General features: G+C 43.5%; 1 protein-coding gene across 1 annotated transcript in view; it reads right to left on the reverse strand.

Moving 5' to 3' along the window:
* Nucleotides 1–450: 450 nt before the first annotated feature.
* The window catches only part of PRRC2C (proline rich coiled-coil 2C), an 88846-nt gene continuing 66004 nt past the window's right edge, over nucleotides 451–23292 (reverse strand). The window contains exons 28-37 of the mRNA XM_056845468.1: nucleotides 21711–21823; nucleotides 18171–18307; nucleotides 16204–16438; nucleotides 14678–14800; nucleotides 12098–12310; nucleotides 9804–9907; nucleotides 8937–9002; nucleotides 6444–6564; nucleotides 5149–5385; nucleotides 451–753 (exon numbers count right to left, since the gene is read on the reverse strand). Coding sequence (XP_056701446.1) covers nucleotides 493–753; nucleotides 5149–5385; nucleotides 6444–6564; nucleotides 8937–9002; nucleotides 9804–9907; nucleotides 12098–12310; nucleotides 14678–14800; nucleotides 16204–16438; nucleotides 18171–18307; nucleotides 21711–21823 — 1610 coding nt within the window. The 3' untranslated portion in view covers nucleotides 451–492. The remainder of the gene's footprint in view (nucleotides 754–5148; nucleotides 5386–6443; nucleotides 6565–8936; nucleotides 9003–9803; nucleotides 9908–12097; nucleotides 12311–14677; nucleotides 14801–16203; nucleotides 16439–18170; nucleotides 18308–21710; nucleotides 21824–23292) is intronic.

Raw genomic sequence — 23292 nt, forward strand, 5'->3', positions numbered from 1 at the left:
ATGATAAAGCTGCTGTCTGGCCTTACCAACTGCATTGAAAACTTTCAGGTCATTATTAAGGATCAGCATCCTCTAAGGATACCAAGCAACATGAAACAAATCTCCCCCTCTCCCTTCTCGCCAGGACCGGCCTTCTTCAATCTGCCTTTCTTGCAACATGGCTTCTCAAAATGAAACAGCAGCAAACAAACCAGGAGAGAATTTACCACCGATTAAAGTACATGCCCCAACAGCACTATGTTGCGCCCTTAAAAGGCATAGGGGGGTCAGCCCCCTGGTTCAGACAGATGACGCTCATGCAGTGGCATGGGAGCCGCAAGCCCCCAAGGACTCCCCAGATCTTTAGAGCCTTTCACAGTAGCCAAGGCTAATTTAATGTCTACGTCCATTTATGCCACTCATATCCTTGAAGGGATTTGCTTTGCCCTTTGGGCTACAGGTTTGTGCTGCTATTTTACTCCCCCCATATTGGCATAGACAGACACAGCATTTTTATGATTTTGTCTCCTCTGTCTTGATGGCCTGAGGTTTGATTGGTCCAGTTCTAACAGGCTTGGGGGCTGCTGTAGGCGCGGGGCTTGGCTTTTCCTCCACTTTGTCCTGGCATGTTCCAGCGGACGAATCAGCCATTGCTTCAGGGGCTTTATTCCCATTGTCACCCACTTTTTGTATTTTGCTTCCAGTTGGCTTGGTCTGCTGCTGTTCTGAGAAGAATCTCTGTGTAGACTGAAGGACATCTGCTCTCTGCTTTGCCTTGATAAGAAGAAATCAACAACAACAACAAAAACAGGTGGTTAACACAATACAGGCCAGAAATCTACTTACTGTGTATTCAAACCTTAGGATAGTCTCATGAACGAGAGCTGAACCACTGGTTTGCTGACACCCCTCAGAAGTCCCACGGCACATTTTAAGTGTTTTTTTTTTTTTTGCAATGCTTGATCTAAATTCTTCTTGTTTAAGATGCAATTAGGAAAACGGCATCTAGAAAGATGCACCTAGAAAGAACAGCCCCAAATCACTAACCTAAGCCAAGACCAGCCATCTCCCAAGCTCTCTGAACCCCACAATGTGACATCAAGGGTAAAGTTCTCACAGAGCAAGCAGCTCCAAGTTAATTGAGCAAGAGTCAAACCTGCAAAATGGGCAACCCTCACCCACCTTGGAAACTGACCAGACTTTGAAAAAATACTCTCCTCTAAGTCTACATATGGCCTTTGGATAAAACTGAGAACCATACATATGCATTTATTGTTAAGGAAGCACTCTGAAATGTTTCAGGCATGTGCTATTTTAAATGTTGATGCCTTCTGACTCTGCAGAACAACAAAAAACCCCAATCAGAATTGCAAGCAAGAAAATTGGTACAATACCATTCCCCTTGCTAAAAGGAAGGCCTGTCTCATATCACCTTATGGGACTGCAGGCATGGGAGAAGACATATCCGAAGTTCTTGTTAACGATTCTTAGATCTATTAATCCAATTAACTCAGGAATCATCCCACAGGACTTACTCCCAAGTGAGTGAACAGAGAAATATAGCTTTAAAATTAGCTCTAAGAACATGAGAACATAAAAAGGCCATGCTGGGTCAGACCAAGGCCCATCAAGTCCAGCAGTCTTGTTTACACAGTGGCCAACCAGGTGCCTCTAGGAAGCCCACAAACAAGACAACTACAGCAGCATTGTCCTGCCTGTGTTCCAAGGCACCTAATATAATAGGCATGCTCCTCTGATACTGGAGAGCTCTAAGGGTGGTGAAGCTGCCGCAGTGGGCTTCCACAAGTTCTCCTCCTAGCACAGATGCTAACGATTCTCTGCTGGGGAGCTTTAAAAAGGGTTTGTGTAGCTGGGGCTGTGCTACCCTGAAGAGGGGCCTGCATCACTGCTGAGGAGTATCTCTGGGATCCAGGAGCAGCCCTGTCTGATAGGCAAAAAAGGCCCATGGTGCCTGCCCAGGTGATGGCCCCAGTTGCAGTGGCTTCCCTAAATGGTAAACTGCTGCCCGCCAGGTTCTGCACAGCTCCCTGTCTCTCATGAGCACACTGAAGTTGTGCAGTTTAAAATGACACAAGGGCCAAAGTACCCTGCACAATCATGCACCCTAAAAGAGCTTTAATTCGGCTTACAAAAGTGTTTAAACAGCCTTTCACCACCATTTTTTTTTTACTGTCAATTTGCAGCCGGCTTATGACGACTCCATAGGGTTTTCACAGCAATAGACGTCCAGAGGTAGTTTTGCCATTTCCTGCCTCCATGTAGCAACCCTGGACTTCCTGGTACCGGCCAGGGCAGACCCAACTTATCTTCTGACAAGACCTATCCAGGTTAGGGCTTGGACCAACATATTTGAAAACCAGTCTCTCCCATATGCCCACTGAAGTTGGCAGGGCAATCTATTCATGATTCCCTCTTTTCAGGAGGTCCGCCTGTCTTCTGTCTGGGTGACAACTTTTTCCAGTGTAGCAGTCACCCCACAAATTCTGTGGAATGGCGTTGCTAGGGATGGTGCAATACAGAACCTTCTGTGGCAAAATTTAGAAGGGTTTCCTGTCTGTTCTGTACCTGTGGGACACTGGAAAGTGTGTAAAAAAAAAGCAAGCCACAGCCCACATGCTATTTTTTGCTAGGTTTATTATGTGTTTACAATGTGTGACCCAACCTTAATCCCAAATACCTGAACTGACTAACCTGCTCTATTTTATTCCCATTGATGTTCCATTTTAAGGGTTTCCACGTTTTTGAAAAGACCACTACTTGGACTTCTCATAGTTCAGCGAGAGCCTATTGGTCTTGCAGTATGTAAAACAATGATTAAGTAGACGTTTCAGGCCAATCTTGAACAAGATGGAATAACAGCATCGTCTGCATACAGGAGGCTTAGGAACATGTAATGAGCCAAGTTTAGGGCAGTGGCCACCTATACCAGATCGTGATGGAGTGAGATCGTTAAGGACAAGGTTGAATAAGAAGGGTGCTAATATGCAACCTTGTTTAACACCTTTACTGATCAGAATTTTTGGTGCTAGTTACCCAGACAGGGTGGTTTTAACCTGGCAGCTTGTGTGGGAATATCACTGGAAAGTAAAACAGATTTGATGCTGAATTGCTTGCTGAGCCTGGATCGGGGTGTGTGTGTGTTTTCTCCTGGAGTTCTGAGAAGGGGCCTGGCTCTCTTCCAGATCTACGTGGCTGAGAATGTAAACCACTGAGGCCAATGTTGCCAAATTATTTTGCTCACATCTTGGCGTGTTCTATACTGAAAAAATGTCTCTTTTTTACTGATATTGTTTTTGCATATTTGATCATGATTTTTTTTTTGAATAGTGATGTTTTGGTTGTAGATGTTGTCAGCCACTTTGTGGTGTGAAGAAGTGGGATAAAAATGCTTGAATGAATTAACTGGTTTTAAAAGATATGGATTCTGCTGCTGCGAAGGAGGTATCAGATCTATTTCAGAATCTGGGAAGCTAAAACGCACAAAAGCAAGCCTGACTCCTGCCCCCAATGAAGCATTACCTCGCTGCAGTCCAGCTCTGCAAAGGCTACCATGTTTTCTGAAAAGATAACTAGGTTTGAAGAAGTAGCTATTACTGGATTAACTCTGGACCAGTCATGATTTTTAAGCACTTTCACTGGAACTGGCAAGCTTACCAATGAACAAGAACTTGAAACTTGACACAGAGGCAGGCAATGGCAAACCACCTCTGTTCGTCTCTTGCCTTGAAAACCCTGTTGGGTTGCCATACGTTGGCTGTGACTTGATGACACTTTCCACCACCAACACAGTAAAACTACTGCTTGTCAAAACACAGTAGACAGATAGCAAAGCACAAGATCAACCGTTTAATCACCCACCTCAGATGGTTATTGCAAATTTTCTTCAAGTTAAAGAGGAGAAAAAAACTCACCCCAAACATAAAAAATAGCCCAAGGCTCCCTAAATAACACTGTGATAAGCTTAGCCAAGAGATGGTGTAGCATGGTTAAGTAGTACAGCATCTGCTTTGCACATAGGAGGTTCCATGTTCAATCCCCGGAATCTCCAGTTCAAAAGATCTATCAAGTAATATATCAGGTAAGATCTATCAGGTAACATAAATGACTTGTGCCTGAGACATTGGACAACCTCTGCCAGTCAGAGTAGATAATGACAACCCTGATAGACCAAGGGTCTAAAGCAACTTGGTACTGGCAAAACATGGTATCGGAAGTGGGATTATTCAGCTGTTTGTAAGGACCAGACTCGGAAGTAATTTGTGGTATGATTCCCACCACAATTACCTGGACAAACAGCAGACCTCATCGGGCTATCTTATGAAAATAAGACCAAAAACTCCATTATAGCTATTCCTTAACCCCATCCTTCCTCCAAAGAGTTCTGGGTTCTGCACATGCTTCTCTGCTCTATTTTAATACTTGTAACCAGAGGTAGGTTAGACTGAGAGTGTATGACTGGCCCAAAGTCACCCAATGAGCTACAAGCCCTAGCAGAGATTTGATCCTGGTTCTCCTCAGTCCTGGTCCAACACTCCAGCCAACTAGCTCTTTAGATGTCTACAAGTCTGATGCATTGCAAGTCAATACAACAGAAGGCAACTAAGGAAGTCCTGCCCTTGCTGGCAATCGACTGGGTTAGTGGTTTCAGTCTTCCTTTGATCGCATGGCATCCCCACACAGGCTCTGACGTCACAGCAACTTCATTCACTTAGAAGGGTCTCCGAGTGCTTTTCAAACAATGTTCGGCCATGAAATGCAGCAGCTACTTGGGTGGGCATGCCCAGGACACGACATGAGGGTCAAGAGAGGAACAGGGGAATGGAAGTAGTGCTCCGTGTAGGACTGCGGTGTGACTTCTGTCCATTTCCTCGAGATTTGTACAAAAGGAGAGTTTGGTGAACAGCTCCCAAAAACAGCAGGGGAAAAAAAACAAACTGCTGGAAGTTGAGTATATTTCATTAGGGTCTGGCTAAAACTCAACTACGAATTAATGGTGCTGTCTGTAACAGCAAGATTTTAGTTTGTTTCTCTTTGGCCACTGCAGGAACAGATAGCTGAAGGGCCCAACGGCATCTGAAGCAACCAGCATCTTGCCTCACAAGACTGAACTGTGGTTAACACAGCACGGCTGACCAAAAAAATACTAACCTTTATGTCTTGTTCAGCCTTCATCGCAGCCTGGGCCTGATTGCCTCTGATCCCAGAGAGTGATCCACAAGGACCCCTGGCCACATGTGGCAAACGAGGGTGGCTCAAAAGGCCTGTGGTCATCTGAGGTGGCATCTGACTAGCCAGTGCCATTGGCGGCCTCTGAACGGGTGCTGGGAAGGTGTTAGTATGTGGGGCTCTTACCAATGGAGGGACCAGGTTAGGCTGAGAGAGGATCTAAGTGGTGGAAAAAAAAGAACAACAACAAAAAAAAAGAAAAAAAAAAGAAGAGAGACATTTAGCTGTTAACAAACTGCCGACCCCGATCACACGGAGGCTTTATCTGGGGGCGGGGAGCATGCCTCTGTTATCAGTGCCATGGGCGCATTCTGTTTTATGATAGGCCATGCTCACAGAATTGTGTGTGTGTGGGAAAATCCTAAAGGCAGAGACTGTGCTTAAAAATTGCCATAGCACTTCAAAGACCAAAAGGGGGAGGGGGAGAGGCAAGAGGTCAGGACAGATAAAAGGGAAGCATGCTCAAATATATGTTAAGAGGTAGAAACTGGTAGAAAATAGATGAATCCTTCCCAACAAAAATCCAGCACCTTCACATTTGAAGAGCAACACCTCAACCTGAGCTAGGAGCTGAGACCTCGTATCTCCCTATTAGCTCACTGACAGCAACTGGACTCTGGATTCACTGCCCCTTTTAAGGCTACTTTAAAGAGAAAGTTATTTCTGTGGTTTTGGCACCTGCTTTAAAGCTGCATTTCAGGTAACTGGTGAAAAGCACGTCACTCCCCAGGAACATCCATTCAAGCCCAGTTAAAGGAGCAGAGGAAGATGCACTTTTGCACCGTCTCCATTCATTTCATTGGACCTTCCGCAGGAGACGTTCCTAGCAGACTGTGTCCTAAGCATGTCTTAAGGTATGCACTGGGAGCCTTCAACCCTTCGCCCACTCCACTCCCTCCCTGCCTAAATGTTTGATACTTAATTGTAGTGAGATCTGTGCAGAGGAGCCAGCAATCACCTGCCCAGGCTTACACCTGTACATTTTTTTTTCAATTTAAGAAGTGTAGATGTTAACTGAAAGCAAAAGTACCTTCATCAAGATACCAGGATGGTTACATGAAATCAGATTTTAATTGCAGAAAGTGCACTTAAATCGATTATCTGATAGGTATTAGTCAATTTAGGGTCTCTTTATTTAAAACAAAACTCAGCTACACAGCCAGTCACACTCACACAAAGAACTCCGGCCTACTGGGAAAAAGTCATTTGGTGCCCACCTGGGGTGTGAACTGCGGAGGAAACGGCTGCGCCATCCTCACAGTGGCGGACTGAAACTGCTTCTGGTAGACAATGGCATTCATTTTATTGGACTGGCTGTTCGGACTTGTAGAAGCAGCCCTTGAAGAGAAAACAATTCAATGGGTTAATATTTTGAATATTACACTTGGGGTGCTTACAATGTTCACATACTCCCTGAATTCAGAAGAAAAACCAGGTATTGCTTAGTAAACACTGCTGGCAGCCCATGCAAACTAAAAACAGCTAATGGTTCATTGTATGTCGGTATGAACTAATACCTGTTAGAATGAGCTTTAATTAGCAGCCTTTTAAAACCATCTTTAACTGTCTACTGCCACCCAAAGGGAGGGCAGGCAATACTGTTACTTCTTCTGCTTTCAGATAAGTAGGCATGCAGATTTCCTGCATGCAGAAATTTCCTCAAGTGATCCTAATGCAAATTTTTGCTTGATATACAAAAGGCACACTGTGTCACATTAAAGGCTGAAGAATGTATAGCGGCCGCTCTTCATGAACAAACAGCAATTCGGGGTTGGAAGCATTTAATTAACTGAGAAAAGCAACTGTTCAATTCATTGGTCACATAATGCTCAGATAGATAAAAGCATTAATTCGTTTGAATTTCAAGAGATGGAGAGGCATGCTAATTAGAACAAGTTAGTTGATTGCCAAGATCACTCTCAAAACTCCTCTTCTCATTCAAGCAAAGTCAGTGTGATGGGCCTCATAGCAGTCCCCATTTCTTGGCACTTGTGATTCAGCTTCTTCTGCACCGCAGATTGTTTCCTGAACCCTGAACTTTCTGTTTGGAGATGCCTGCATTTTACAGCATGCAAGTTTTTCTGTGTTTCAATCCTTCTCTCAGCAGAATTGTGTGTGTGTGTGTGTGTGTGTGTGTTAAGTGCCGTCAAGTCGTTTCCGACTCATGGCAACCCTATGAATGAAAGTCCTCCAAAATGTCCTATCTTTGACAGCCTTATTCAGATCTTGCAAATTGAAGGCAGAATTGTACCTGTAGCCAAATACAGCTGAACAGGAATGGAGGAAACCATCTGTCCTGGCATCATGATGCCATACAACAAGTAGGCCAACGCCCACACAAGGGCTTACATGGCTTCTTGCAATGCTTGACCTTTTTAAACCAGTCAAATATTAGACGGCCAACTGACCGTTGCAACCCATACAGCAATTTAAGCTTTTATTTATATGGAGAAATGTTCACCTCTTCCTGGCCACAATAAATTGTACAAATACTTTGACCGAGGCAAGCGGCGGTTATAAGCTATTCTGAAGTCAATGGGCACAGCCTCAGATCTAGAATCTCCATATACTCCAAACACACAGCAGGAGATATGATTATACTGTTCCTTCATTAAGAAGCAGAGAGACTTTTGTTTCCTGCAGAGAGACCACCCAGCAAATGCCTCCTGTGATACTGAGACTTCAACTTGCTAAGCTACTGAACTATTTTGGCTGTGTCAATCACAGGGGCTAAACATTCTTAGTTTTGCCAAAGCAAGGCTTAGCTGTAACTATGTCAAAACGCTCTTGAGCACTGTGAATTTATGTGCCATCTAAGCTTCCCACACAACCTTGACACTTCAGGGATCTCAATACCTACTCCTTGCACAACTAGACATCAATCACTGCACAAGTGTGACGTCCGCTGATTCAACACTCAATATGCTTTTTAAAACAAAACACCAATCCTCAACTTTGCTAGCATAATGGCCAGAAAACAAAGAATGGTCAAGCTAGTTCTGATGATTTGGGGGGTCCGGTGATGATGATTTGGAAGTCCCCAACTTCCCCGACAAGAAACTGCTTGTGAAGCTGACATAAGCTTCAAAAGAGGTATGTAGTCGGGCACCATTGTCAACAGTTATTGTCTAAAATTCTAGTGGAGGCATGCAAGCCCCTTGGCCCAATCAGCTCTGTGTGTCCTGGCCAATGGTTGTTTTGGTGGCCCCCTTTCACGTTCCAGCACAGACAAACATTCCGAACAGTGCTAGAAAGTCGATTTTCCTCCCGTTTCCAAAGGAAGCAGATTCTCCATTCTCACTTTGTCTTGGGGGGTGGTGGTGCTTTTTTTTGTAATATGAAGCACCCTATACAAGACTCAGCCATTACCATACTCTGCCATCACTACAACAAAACATTACATTGTCCTAGTAAGTTATTCTCTCTTGCTCTGCTGTGGTTGTTTCACTTGCAAGGTAATCACAATCGTGATCCAGGTAATATTAAGGGTTCACCCAGGACTCAGTATTGTGACTAAAAGTTATATAGTAAAATGAAAAATATATAGTAAAATAAAAACAAGCTGTTCTAAAGCAGCGTTCTCTTAATATACAGAATATTTCACCATATTAGCAATACTACTATATTGACAGCACACAATCTCCAACCACACTCAAACTGCCTGTTACCATTCTCACATATTTGGGAATCACAATCCTGGGGAAACACACCTGTGCAAGCTCTGCTGAAATAAATGGGAATTGGACAAGTGCGTAGCCATTCTGTCTTCATATTTCCTGCAAAATAAATTGCCCTCCGTTTCCAAAAATGTCCCCTTTCCCACGACAATTCACAGTAATTCAGACAACTCAACCCTCCAGACACTACAAACACCCCCAAACAGAATCTGAACTGACTGATGGCCAAGGAGGTGAGAATCCCTATTAAGGGCATTCTTAAAATGTACAATGCTATTGTTACGGCTATAATGTAAAATGTACATGTTTAAGTCAACCAATCCATTCCATTCTAACTTGATGTTCCCCACGTTATTTTTAAAAAACCTTCCCCCCCCCCAAGATATTAAATAGCAAAAGGGTGGGTGGCAGCACTTACAGTCCTTCATTTCAGGGTGCTAGAGTGGTTGCCAGGCTAATATTCTGCACAGGTGACATAATTTTTAAATTACACGTTGTCCCTCCCCCCATAAAATTGCCTTAAATGTAAGGTAGTCCCCTATGCAAGTACTGGGTCATTCCTTCCCATGGGGTGACGTCACATCCTGACGTTTACTAGGCAGACTTTGTTTATGGGGTGGTTTGCTACTGCCTTCCCCAGCAAGCTGGGGACTCATTTTACCGACCTTGGAAGGATGGAAGGCTGAGTCAACCTTGAGCGGCTACCTGAAACTGACTTCCAAGCTTTGACTGCAGTACTGCAGCTTACCACTGCACCACAGGGCTCCCTTATCTGTTATTTATTACTATATTGCTTCTCCTGTCAAAAGACCATCCTAATGCTTAATTCAATATTTGGACTTTTTAACTGGGCTCCATCGTAAGTCCACAATGCCAACTTGTTTTAAAAGGTTTGTGTACCTGAAAGGACTGGAAGTTGGAGTGGTACTTCTTCCGGAAACTGGAGGTGTGCCCGGTTTAACATCCATGCCGCTTCCAAAGGCCTTCAGGTCCATTTCTGACATCTGAAGAAAACAATAAGAATGATTTCATCAAGGTTAGCTCCAAAGAGCATACACATAAACACAAAGAGATCATTTATTTAGAGAGCCCATCTTTGCAAGGCCTTTATCATGACGTAAAAGCTGACCTACAAAATCATAACTAATCAAGCTTCTGAATAAAACAATCATTTACTTATTTGAACACATAAACTGTTTGCCACAGGAGAACCTTACAAATGACTCAAGTACTTCAAGCCCAGGCAAACAGAGCAGGACACAGTTCTTGTTCTTTCTAACCACCGGTAATTCCATGTCAAAACCTTTATTGGCATAAACAACATCCGCCGAGAACATAATTGTACAATTTCACTCAACAAAGTTCACCTGTTCCTGTTTACAATAACATTCACGAATCCTCATTGCTTGCTGCAAAAACTTGGTTACATAGTGAATTGTGGCCACATCCTGGGTAGACATAAAAAAGGCTACCTTACCCTCAACAGGCTGCCACTCCCTACTAGCGAATAATGGGTTGATAGGACGGGTTATCTGATAAAGGGGGCAGTGCAAAAGAAAATGTGCAACCAATTCTATATAGTTCGTTCCACAAGGGCATAACTGGCTGCTAGTGGTATTGTTAGAAATATCCCTGGTAATATTGCTGATGGTAACACCTTAAATCTTGCTAGCATGTATGCCCTCCTTTGTTTTGGATCCGTCTGGTGGGACAAATAGATTGCCACTGACAGTTCACGTTTTACCATCCCCAAGCTCACACAAGCACTATTCCTGACTTGGACCCGGTAACTCCCAAATAAATAAAATACAAAACAAAAAGAATATCATTGGTCTAAATGGATAGGTCACAATCCACTAAGAGTTCAACAGAGTTAACTCCCATGGATTTCAATAAAAACAACCATAAAGCATCCGCTTAGGATCCTCCCACTGAAATCAGGGGGACCTAGTTCTGGCTGGCCTGTGCCCACTGACTAGAAATTCAGTGTTGCGGTCAAGCATTCATTTGGTCCTTTAGAAGGATGAGTGCACAAAACAAGCCACCTAAACAATTTCTCTCCTCCAATGCTCCTTCCATATTCCTCCCTCTCTCAGCCTATTTTCACCATACATGAGGATAGCTGGGGTCCACAGTGCAAAACAGGGGAGATGAACTAGGTAGCTAAAACCCACTGACCCAAATACTGATTTAATGATATGTAGTCCACAAACAGCTTCCTCTGCACAAAATAGCACAGGAAAAATTGCAGGCCCATTTGCTGTTTTTTTTTTTTTTTTAAAGAAATAGGGTACGTTAACAGTGTTTGGGTCATGCACATTCCCTCAATGCCACTTAGGAATTGCAACAACGAAGTGGACAGTCAGTAGAACACTGCCTAAGAATCTACTCTACACACTTCCCCCCTTCCATATATGTTGTGTTCCACTGTTTAGGAAGGGATGCAAAATTGATGAAATGTTTGAAGTGCTTGGCCTAACTCTTAACCCACCCCCCACAGGCCAACAATTTAAAAAACAAACAAAAAACTCTACCCCACAACATGACACATTTGCTTTTGTAAAGATAATATTTAGGAGAAGCACATCCTGTCCTTCAGGCTTCTCTGGGCTTCCTGATTAGAATGCTGGGCTGCAGATACAGCCAGGCCAGTGCTCTGTAACTGACAGTACCATTGCAAAAATCCAGGTCCCTTTCAGCTCCCAGGAAGGAAGGACAGCTTCTAATCTAGAGTCCAAGACCAAATAATTAGCAATCCAGTAAGATCCGAGAATGCGCCAGCAAATGCTTACTGGCCTTGGTTACCTGGCACAGGCTCTAAAACAGGACCCCTCTTTGAATTATGTCTCGCTGTTAATTACAAAGCGTGTATGTTCAGGTAAGCAAATAATAGTAGTAGAAGCATGCAAATTAGTATCAGGAATGGACTGTTTTACAAAACTTCGCCAGCATTTCTGTAAGTGATAATGGTCACGTGGAGACAACACAACACTGTATAAACTCTTACCACTGAATCCTAATTCCATCATTCTGTCACCTCTTCCATTTGCTGCTCTTTGCTAATTTGATGTCAATTTTGTTACAATAAAAACCACAGTCCCTTTAGAACCAATTCACCATGCTGTAAGTACCATGTGCATGAACGCACACTGTCATTCTGTTTCTATATGGTAGGATTAATTACATACGCTCACCTTCCCAGTTATAATGCTGTGCTGAGTCCCAGCTGGAATTAGCCCCCGGAAAGGCTGCCCGACTTGTGCTGGCCGACTCAGGCTCTGGGCCTGGGGCTGTGGTGGTGTGTGCTGCAGTGGAGGCTGTATGGACTGCGGGAGAGCAATTAAAGGCTGGCCTGCTGATCCAAAGTTGGGCAAAGAAAGTTGCGACCCTGGTATAGGTACGGTCATCTGGATAGAAATACAAGACAGTCGACGCATCAGAGCTACAGGTGCTTTAATTATTGCTTTATTTACAGAATGTATATGCTGCTTTTTATTTCTTTCATTTTATTCAATTTGCACCCCGCCCTTTCCCAACCCAAGTTGGGCTCTGGGTGGCTTCTAGCATTACAGAAACACATAAACAACAACATACAGTTAACATTCAAATACAAAATACAACAATAAATTCCAATAATAAAGTCAGATCAATCCAATGGTGCTTATTAGAGCGCAGGATCGTGACGGAACCGGGAAAAAGCAGCCAGAGCCCCCATTTAAAGTCTCAATGAGACAAGCAGAAGAAAAAACGAGGGGAGGGAGGGGGGAGAGAGGGAGGCCAGCTGTGACCGTTGGTGTTCTCAACCACAGGTTTTTTCGAGGGACTTGCTCAACATTGCTCACAAGGTAAAAACACAGTACTTATAGAATGATTAAAATACATCATTAAGTTACCAATTTTGAAACAAGCCACAAAAATAAATTCATAATGAAACAAAAAAGCTGTCACCTTTACAAAATACCCCAGTTTATACCTTTGGGAGTTGCAGAGGAAAACCTGAGAATATATGGTAAATTCTGACTATTTTGAAAGCAAGATGAAACTGGATGCAGTTTTTAGCATCTTTTGTTGCCCTTCATCACTCAATATTTATGAACAGTAACATTATAAAGAGTACCCAGCTTGCTGGCGGTAAAGGGAAGATGACTGGGGAAGGCACTGGCAAACCACCCCGTAAACAAAGTCTGCCTAGTAAACGTTGGGATATGACAACTCCCCATGGTTCAGGAATGACCTGGTGCTTGCACAGGGGACCTTTACCTTTTTAACATTATAAAGAACAGTTAATTCTAATTTTTCCGTTAGGAAAATATATCAGAACTCAGCAGTTATTTGTACGATTTCAACCCAGGAAAAATCGCATTGGGGATCAGGTGTAATATATTGGCAAGCTAAATATGAATGCGAGGGGGAGGGGTAAATTATCAAATATTTGGGGTACCCCAAATTATTGCTTTATTTATAGAATGTATACACTGCCTTTTATTTATTTCATTTTATTCAATTTGCACCCTGCCCTTTCCCAGCAGAGTGGTAATACCAGCTGCAGTACTGCAGTCAAAAGCTCTGCTCATGACCTGAGTTCGATCCTGACAGAAGTTGGTTTCAGGTAGCCGGCTCAAGGTTGACTCAGCCTTCCATCCTTCCGAGGTCGATAAAATGAGTACCCAGCTTGCTGGGGGTAAAGGGAAGATGACTGGGAAAGGCACTGGCAAACCACCCCATAAACAAAGTCTGCCTAGTAAACGTCGAGATGTGACGTCACCCCAAGGGTCAGGAATGACCCAGTGCTTGCACAGGGGACCTTTACCTTTTAAATAATGAAATTATCAAATATTATTACACAATGCTTAATATTTGATAATTTCAGTATTTGGGGTATTTTTTCTTTTCTTTTCTACATTGGAGTAATATATGGGCAGCTTGACCGATGGTCATACAAAGGGTATTTTACTGCAGTCAAAGCTCTGCTCACACCTGCTGCAGTAAACAGGATCCGTGCTACGGAATGCCAGAGCTCACCTGTGACCCCCTTCTTCATTTCAGCGGCTCCCAATACAGGAGAAATTCCTGGTGGGACATGTTCTGTAAGGCAGCTTATAGATTTGCACCATTTTTCAGATGCGCACCATAACTAGTAATTAGATTGCTTTCACAGTCCCATGGTTACCTGGGCTCTCTGCACAACAGCTATAGGCTAAAAACACCTGATTATTTCAAAAGAACAGGCTATGCATAAGTGAACTCTGAACTGCTATCCATTTCACTGGAAACTCTGCTTGCTAACTGTGGGTTCTAGGCACATAATAAAAATAACTAGAGTAGATAAAAATATGACAGAGGTCTCTTGCCAAGAGAATAACAAGTTTTGAAACACACTTCTGAGAACAGAATACCCATACTAAAAAAGCCTGTTCTAACACACCAGCAGTTAGGAAATAACTACAGAGAGGTTTATAGAATCAGGGTTGGAAGGGACCACCAGGGTCATCTAGTCCAACCAGCTGCACAATGCAGGAAATTCACAACCACCTCCCCCCAACACCCAGAGTGACCCTTACTTCACGCCCACAAGATGGCAAAAAACCCTTCCAGGATCCCTGGCCAATCTGTCCTGGAGGAAAATTGCTTTATGTTGCTACCACCTATGGTGTAGCTAGTTAGTTCCTCATAAGATGACATGAAGTTTGCTTTCAAAAAGGATAGTCTCTTGTCAAGAGGCCACGACACAACACACAACATACACAAGTTGAAAATAACTGAAGGCAATTTACCGTGCCATAGTTTACCTGCTGGAGAGCGCTGGGAGACTGTGCAGTATTATAGAAGCTTGTCTGCCCTGGTTGCTGAACCTGTCCAGAATATAAATTTGAGGCCTGGGTAAGAGTAGCTCTGGCCTGAGGAAAAGAGAGGTTGATATTTTGTAGGTGACTAACTAGGTAAGGTTAATTTAATCTGAAGAAAAGAACAGATTTATGGGCTTTTCTATTTAATCATTCTCTTTATCTACACATTTTACATTTGGAAAAGCAACGTGTATGAAGAAAATCGCACATATAAAATGGTACATACTGTAGTTACGTAGAGTATGTATCTGAAAGAGCTGATTTTGTATATAAATACAAATATGACATATACAGCATGGTCAAACATGAAACGAAAGACCTTCTAAAGCAGTGGTTCTCAACCTTTTTCCGACCATGGCCCCCTTCCGACCTTGTTTCCTTCCTGTGCCCACCCCTCCCCCGTCCTACTGGTAGAAAGGTAGCTATTTAAAAGTTTTGTTTGTAAATAGCCAAGGAACAAAGAAGCATAAACAGCCACACAAAATGCATACATGCAGTTCTTAGTGGGAAACTGAAATTTACAAAAACTACCCCACGAAAAGGGAATACAACACGCTAATAAACAACAATGTTCACATACAAGGGAGAACAACGCCTCTACCACTGTTTTCTATTTTCTTCACTTCTCTGTTTTCTTTTCTCAGTCACTTCTCTGTTTCCTTCACTTCTCACGTCCCTCTGTGGCCCCCTAGTCTCGTGCCGTGGCCCCCCATTTATGCAATTTTTACCTGTGGCCCCCTTGGAATATCCTGGGGACCCCTGGGGGCCATATGGCCCCAGGTTGAGAACCACTGCTCTAAAGTGTTTTACATTGTTTTCTATAATGGGTAATACGGACTACATCAGGGTGTGCATGCACTCATCAGAACAGGATTTAAAGCTCCTATTCTGCAGTTGTTTGTAAATAGGAACTGAAGGTTTGTAAATCTTGTAAATTTGTAAAGTTTGTAAATCTTGTAAATCTGTAAAGTTTGTAAATAGGAACTGCAACTTGGGAACTGCAAGATCATATTGAATCAAGCTCCCCTGTCCTCTGCTGTGGAGTTGGGGAGGGAATCCATAGACAAGCGCCATCTGTTCATTCAGAGTTCAACAATATAGTGCCGAAAACACACATTCGTTTATGTGGAAACACAACATATGGGTGACAGAAAGGCCACAGGCTTCTTAATACAAACTGGCAATGTTGCTGGTATGGTAAGAGCAGTACGCACCCGGAATCCCTGCCCACCCAACGTAATAAACTCAACCTTTACAGCCCTTCTCTACGGTACTGAGCTGGAATATAATTACAGGGGCTGAGGAGAGGATCTCATATTACACACCGTGCACGGTGAGGACCTGCTGCCATTTTACAAAACCCGAACTGAATTTCGAAACAGTATAACCCCGAAACATTTGATTTTGTTGATTCACAGCCCCAAAGGCTTGGACTCCTCAGCACTCTCTCTGACCTGGAGCAGATGTGTATCGATCAGCTGGGAGCCTCCCAGTCCTGAAGCCTGACTCAGCTGATGCTCGTACAGAATAGGGATCGGCTGAGTATTGGACGGCTGCTGAAACGCGAGGCTGGACTGTGCTTTGGCAAGCTCCTGATGCTGCACGGTTGGGAAATTGTGCAAGGTTGTGCCAGAAAGAACCACCGGTGATGGCTGAGACAGACCGCTCTGCATGAACGCTTGCTGGGATCTACAAAACAAGTTAAGCCTGTATGAGTCATCAAATACTGTCAAACAATGAAGCTTTTGCTAGCAAGTGAAAACTTAATCAACCAGGTATTTTGATTTTGGGGTTTTTAAACATGTACTTAGATTTTAACTGATTTGATATTTTGAGTTTCATAACCAGCCTCAAAAAAGCCTGAATTGGATGAAGAGCGCATGATACACATTGTTAATGAATAACCAATATAAGTAAAAGCCATTCACACAGCAGTTATAGACCACTGGCTGACAGAAGTTTTAAACTTATGCCAACCAGTTATTCCAACTTTCTCACTGAACATAAAGATGCAAGGCAGAACTTCTTAGAGCAGAGGTGTCAAATATAAGGCCCGCAGGCCAGATCCTGCCCCTTGAGAGCTCTTATCCAGCACACAAGCCAGCCAAGGCAGTAACCCTCCCCACTCTCGATCTGGGCTGGAGAGGCGTGGCCCGGCCCGACCAAGTGACCTTTATGACATATCCAGCCCTCATAACAACTGAGTTCGACACCCCTGTCTTAGAGACTTTTTAAACTGCTAGTGTTATTTTAACTGCTTTCCTCTGGAGCAGCAGAAGAAACTGATATCGTTGGTAGCCCAGAGCTCTGGAGCCTCAGAGGGATGGTATTTCACGTCACATTTACTGTACATTTCTGATCCCCTCAATTCCCAATCACTTTTCCAACCTGACCAAACCTGAACATAGAATCCCAACAAAAAGATTTAAAAAAATTATTAAAAATTTCCAAACCGAAAACCACCACCAAAACAAAGATAACTAAAAAACCCTTCAAAAATACAAACATTTTGTACTTAATTCCTTTCCCATAATCTGAGGAAGGGCTTAGATGTTGAATACCATTTCAGATTTGTTGAAAGTTTTGACAACTGTGGGGAGGTTTTGGAGAGTGGGGTTTTCTCTTCCTCTCCAGAGATTCCTAAAGGGCCCCAAGACTCTTTTAAAGAAACTTCAGAATGGGGCTTTCTGGACACAAAATAAGGAACATTTTAGTGCACAACTCTTGCACCAATGAACACATGTGGTGTAGTGGTTAAGAGCGGTGGTTTGGAGTGGTGGAGTCTGATCTGGAGAGCTGGATTTGATTCCTCACTCCTCCACATGAGTGGCGGAGGCTAATCTGGTTAACTGGATTTCTTTCCCCACTCCTACACATGAAGCCAGCTGGGTCACCTTGGGCAAGTCACACACTCTCAGCCTCTCCTACCTCACAGGGTGTCTGTTGTGGGGAGGGGAACGGAAGGGGATTCTAAGCCAGTTTGAGTCTCCCTTAAGTGGCAGAGAAAGTCGGCATATAAAAACCAACTCTTCTTCTTCTAACTGGGCAGACACATTTAAGAGAGCAATAGGCAGAAACTATAACAGCTACACATGAACACATGAAGCTGCCTTATACTGAATCAGACCCTCGGTCTGTCAAAGTCAGTATTGTCTACTCAGACTGGCAGCAGCTCTCTAGGGTCTCAGGCGGAAGTCTTTCACATCACCTAGCTGCCTAGTCCCTTTAAATGGAGATGCCGGGGGTTGAACCTGGGACCTTCTGCATGCCAAGCAGATGCTCTACCACTGAGCCACAGCCCCTAGCATAGGGCCAGCTACACATGCAGCTCCAAACTGCTATAAAGGTCAAAAGTATTAGATTGTTTTTGTGGTATGTGCACAATGACTACAAAGGGCTTCCTAACTTAAAAAATGCTTACCTGTAGGGTTGCAAGGAAGAGTTAAACAATTCCTGAGCCTGGGAAACAGCAGGCGCCGCTCCTAAACCCAATTGGGCTTGATGCTGCCCTTGCAGAGGTGCATATATAGGGATTGGTATCTGCTGAACTGAAGCAGGCTGTAAGGAAAAAAATAATTGGGCACATATGACACATGATGGTGCCTTACATCAAATCACACAGTGATCCCTCTAGCCCAGTACTGCTGGCTCAGCTGGAGAGCAGCTCAGAGGACTGAGGTATTTCCCAGCCTGTTAACCAGAGATCCTTTAATTGAAGAACAAGTAAGCTATACCCCCCTGTGCCCCACTGCATCTCACTAGCCACTAGGAAGCTCCTACAAGTGCCTGTGCTTGACCAATAACTGCCAGGAACCAAGTAAGTTCAGAAACGACAACCTTGGGGTACATGAACCATGGATTCCGATGTCTGTACACTAATGCGCAGAGTATGGGAAACAAGCAGGAAGAACTGGAAGCCCTAATACAGGAAGGGGATTTAGACCTAATTGGCATTACTGAAACTTGGTGGGATATCACTCACGATTGGAATACTGATATTGAGGGGTACAACTTGTTTAGAAGGGATAGACAGATAAGGAAGGGAGGAGTAGCATTATATGTCAAAGATGTGTACACTTGTGAAGAAGTACATGAATCTGAGCATGGTAGTTCAGTCGAGAGTCTATGGGTAAAAATAAAATGAGTAAGAAATAATTGTGATATTATGGTGGGAGTCTGCTATCGACCACCAAACCAGGCAGAGGACTTGGATGAGACACTCCTAGACCAGATTACAAAGTTCTCAAAGAGACGGGACATGGTGGTCATGGGATATTTTAATTACCTGGATATCTGTTGGAAGTCCAACTCTGCTAAAAATGCAAGATCCAATAAATTCCTGACTTGTCTTGCTGACAACTTCCTATTCCAGAAAGTGGACAGGGAAACAAGGGGATCTGCTATCTTAGACTTGATTCTCACCAACAGGGAAGAACTGGTTGATGAGGTTAAAATATTAGGCACTCTGGGTAGTAGTGACCATGTAATCTTGGAATTTACAATCTTGGGGAAAGGAAAAACTGTACGTAGTCAGATATATGGGTTGGACTTTAGGAGAGCAAATTTTAACAAGTTTAAACTTATGCTGGGTAGAATCCCATGGTCAGAAACACTTAAGGAGAAGGGAGTTCAAGAAGTGTGGGAGTTTCTTAAAAATGAAATACTGAAGGCGCAATCACAAACCATTCTTTTGAGAAGGAAAAATGGGTGGAGCCTAAAAGGCCCGGGTGGCTCCATAAACAGCTTTTTAAAGATTTGAGAAATAAAAAAGACTCTTTTAGGAAGTGGAAAGAGGGCCTTATAACCAAAGAGGAATATAAACAAATAACTAGTGCTTGCAGGGAGAGTGTTAGGAAAGCTAAGGCTCAGTATGAGCTTAGGCTTGCGAGAGATGCTAAACACAACAAAAAAGGGTTCTTTTCCTATGTACAGAGTAAGAATAAGAACAATGACAAGGTAAACCCATTGCAGGGACCAGAAAATGAAATTATAACAGGACATGAAGAGAGGGCAGAACTGCTCAGTTCCTACTTATCCTCAGTCTTTTCTTGCGACGGAAGCTGTGCTCAACATGGCTTAAACAGAACACATGATGAGGGAAGGGATTTGCAGCCTAGGATTGGCACTGGGGTAGTGCACCTAGTGTAACCTAGTTTCTTTAAATGAAACAAAGTCCTCTGGGTCAGATGAACTGCATCCAAGGGTACAACTTGCAGACGTAATTTCTGAGCCTCTGTCCATTATTTTTGGAAAGTCTTGGAGAACAGGTGAGGTGCTAGAAGATTGGAGGCAGGCAAATGTTGTCCCCATCTTCAACAAGGAGAAAAAGGAGGACCCAAGTAACTACCGATCCATCAACTTGACTTCTATAGCAGGAAGTTTTTGAACTAATCATGAAACAGTCGGTCCTTGAGCATTTAGAAAGGATGGATCTGATCACTAAGAGCCAGCACGGGTTTCTCAAGAACAAGTCATATCAGACTAATCTTATCTCCTTTTCTGAGAAAGTTACTACCTTGCTGGATCAGGGGAATGCTATAGACATAGTTTATCTAGATTTCAGTAAGGCTTTTGACAAGGTTCCACAAAGTATTCAAGTTGACAAATTGGGAAAATGTAGTTCAGATCCTGTTACTGTTAGGTGGATCTGTAACTGGTTGACAGCACCCAAAGAGTGTTTGTTAATGGTTCCTCATCCACTTGGAGAAAAGTGACTAGTGGAGTGCCTCAGGGATCTGTCCTGGGCCCTGTGTTGTTCAACATCTTTATAAATGATTTGGATGAAGGAAAAGAGGGGATGCTTATTAAATTTGCAGATGATACTAAATTGGGAGGGGTAGCAAATACAATAGAAGACAGAGCCAGGATACAGGATGGTCTTGACAGTCTGGAGAATTGGACTAAAATTAATAAAATGCACTTCAACAGAGATAAATGTAAAGTTATGTATTTAGGTAGGAAAAATCAAATGCATAATTATAGGATGGGGGAGACTTGTCTGAGCAGTAGTGTGTGCGAAAAGGATCTTGGGGTCTTAATAAACCAAACACTGAACCAGATCACGCGAAGTAATGGTATCGCTTTACTCTGCTCTGGTTAGATCTCACCTAGAGTACTGTGTCCAGTTTTGGGCACTGCAATTTAAGAAAGATGTAGACAAGCTGGAACGTGTCCAGAGAAGGGCAACAAAGATGGTGAGAGGTCTGGAGACCAAGTCCTATGAGGAAAGGTTGAAGGAGCTGGGTATGTTTAGCCTGAAGAGGACTGACAGGGGTATGATAACCATCTTCAAGTACTTGAAGGGGTGTCATATAGAGGATGGTGCCGAGTTGTTTTCTGTTGCCCCAGAAGATCGTACCAGAAACAACAGGTTGAAATTAAATCAAGAGTTTCCGTCTAGACATTAGGAAGAATTTTCTAACAGTTAGAGCGGTTCCTCAGGGGAACAGGCTTCCTTGGGAGGCGGTAAGCTCTCCTTCCCTGGAGGTTTTTACGCAGAAGTTAGATGGCCATCTGTCAGCAATGCTGATTGTATAACCTTCGGCAGATGAGGAGAGGGACGGCATCTTGGCTATCTTCTGGGCATGTAGTAGGGGTCACTGGGGGTTTGGGGGGTAGGTAGTTGTGAATTTCCTGCATTGTGCAGGGGGTTGGACTAGATGACCCTGGTGGTCCCTTCCAACTCTATGATTCAAGTGCTGGAACCAGTTCCAACAGATGGTCAGCTCGAACTTGCCTCCTACTCTTTGTATATATTTGCTAAGAACACCCCACTTTGAGCCAACTGCTGTAGCTTCTTCTCACTAGTTTGGCTGTTCAGGCATATCCAAATCAGAGAGAAGTCGAACCCTGCCTTGGACGGTAAGAGTCAAGTTTTTCATTTGTGTATAGAGGCTAACATCCTGCCCAGAATCTTACAATGGCTTTACGGGCAAATCAATAGTCAACCCCCTAAAAGTACCTGTGAAAGTCCTGGTTGAAATCCTTGCTGTTGGGCCAGTGAAGGGGGAGCTAGACGTGCATGCTGAGTGTTGAACAGATGGCTTGTATCCATATAGAAAGCAGGAATCTGAGCTATGGAACCACAAATAAAGCTAATCAGTTAAGTGGCGCCTGAATTACATCTAGAAAAGAAAGGCTCAACAATTTGCCTAAATCTTGACGCGTGTTTTTGCTGCCAATTTGCAGTGGGAACTGAAACAGGTATCATCTCTATGTTTTTAAAAAAAACAACACGTTCATTTTTAATACTAGAACATTTAAATAAACTGTTACAAGTAAAGAACAGATCGCAACAATGCCTTCAAGGAAGTTTGGCTTTCTTGATTTAGACAAGACATGAAGGCATGCTTTCAAGTAACACTGAACTTAATTTGTATTTATTTACTTTATTTTATTCAGTTTATACCCCACCCCCTTCCCAATCCAAGTTGGGCTCAGGTTGGTTTCCAACAACATATGTATACAATAACTAAAACATAGATTAAAACACAGAATTAAAATACACACAATTTAAGAAAGCCAACTGATATAACTTGCTGCAATAAAAATGTTCCTAAGATAACCCATTGAAGTCATAGAAGACCAGAGATCTAATCTAATGTCAGCCTTCAAGGGAGTGGAGACAAAGGCAGGGGAATAAGGGAGGCCAGTTGCTCTGTTAACCATTGCTGCCTCAACCATATGCCTGGTGGAACATTCTCCATCTTATAGGCCAGTGATGGCGAACCTTTTAGAGACCGAGTGCCCAAACTGCAACCCCAAACCCACTTATTTATCGCCGAGTGCTAATGCGGCAATTTAACCTGAATACCACCCCCAGAGGGGGCCCAGAGGGAGAGGCTAGGGTTGCCAAGTTCCTCTTTGCCATGAGTGGGAGGTTTTTGGGGTGGCGCCTGAGAAGGCTGGGGTTTGGGGAAGGACTTCAGTGCCATAGAGTCCAATTGCCAAAGTGGCAATTTTTTCCAGGGGAACTGATCTCTATTGGTTGGAGATCATTTGTAATAGCAGGAGATCTCCAGCTAGTACCTGGAGATTGGCAACTAGTTCCTTAGTGTTTTCTCTCTACATATCAAGACAAATGGAAAAGTGTTTGGAGGATGGCTTGTGGGCACTTCAAAGGTGGAATAGGACTGCACGCCCCTCCGCCCGCGCAGACCCAGAGGGCGCTGGAGAAGCTGCTGGAGGGAAAGAAGGAAGGAAGGAAGGAAAGAAGGAAAGGGAGGGAGAAAGGGAAGGGAGGGGGAAAGGGAAGGAAGGGAGGGAGAGAAAGAAAGAAAGAAAAAGAGAGAGAAAGGGAGAAAGAAATGGAGCGAGGGAGAGAAAGAAAAGTAGGGAAAGAAAAGGACAGAGGGAGACAGAGAAAGAAAGAGGCCATTTATGCAGGGGAGATTTTGCCTTGGATTTGCCACTCTCCAGATGCACATTTTCCCCATCTGGATTCTCAAAACTCTGCATGGGGACTTACTGATGAGTTTTGAGAATTTGGATGGGGAAAATGTGCATCTGCAGAGCGGCAAATCCAAGGCAAAACCTCCCATGCT

This window comes from Euleptes europaea, chromosome 2, assembly GCF_029931775.1.
Source record: "Euleptes europaea isolate rEulEur1 chromosome 2, rEulEur1.hap1, whole genome shotgun sequence".
In the NCBI taxonomy this organism is placed as follows: domain Eukaryota; kingdom Metazoa; phylum Chordata; class Lepidosauria; order Squamata; family Sphaerodactylidae; genus Euleptes; species Euleptes europaea.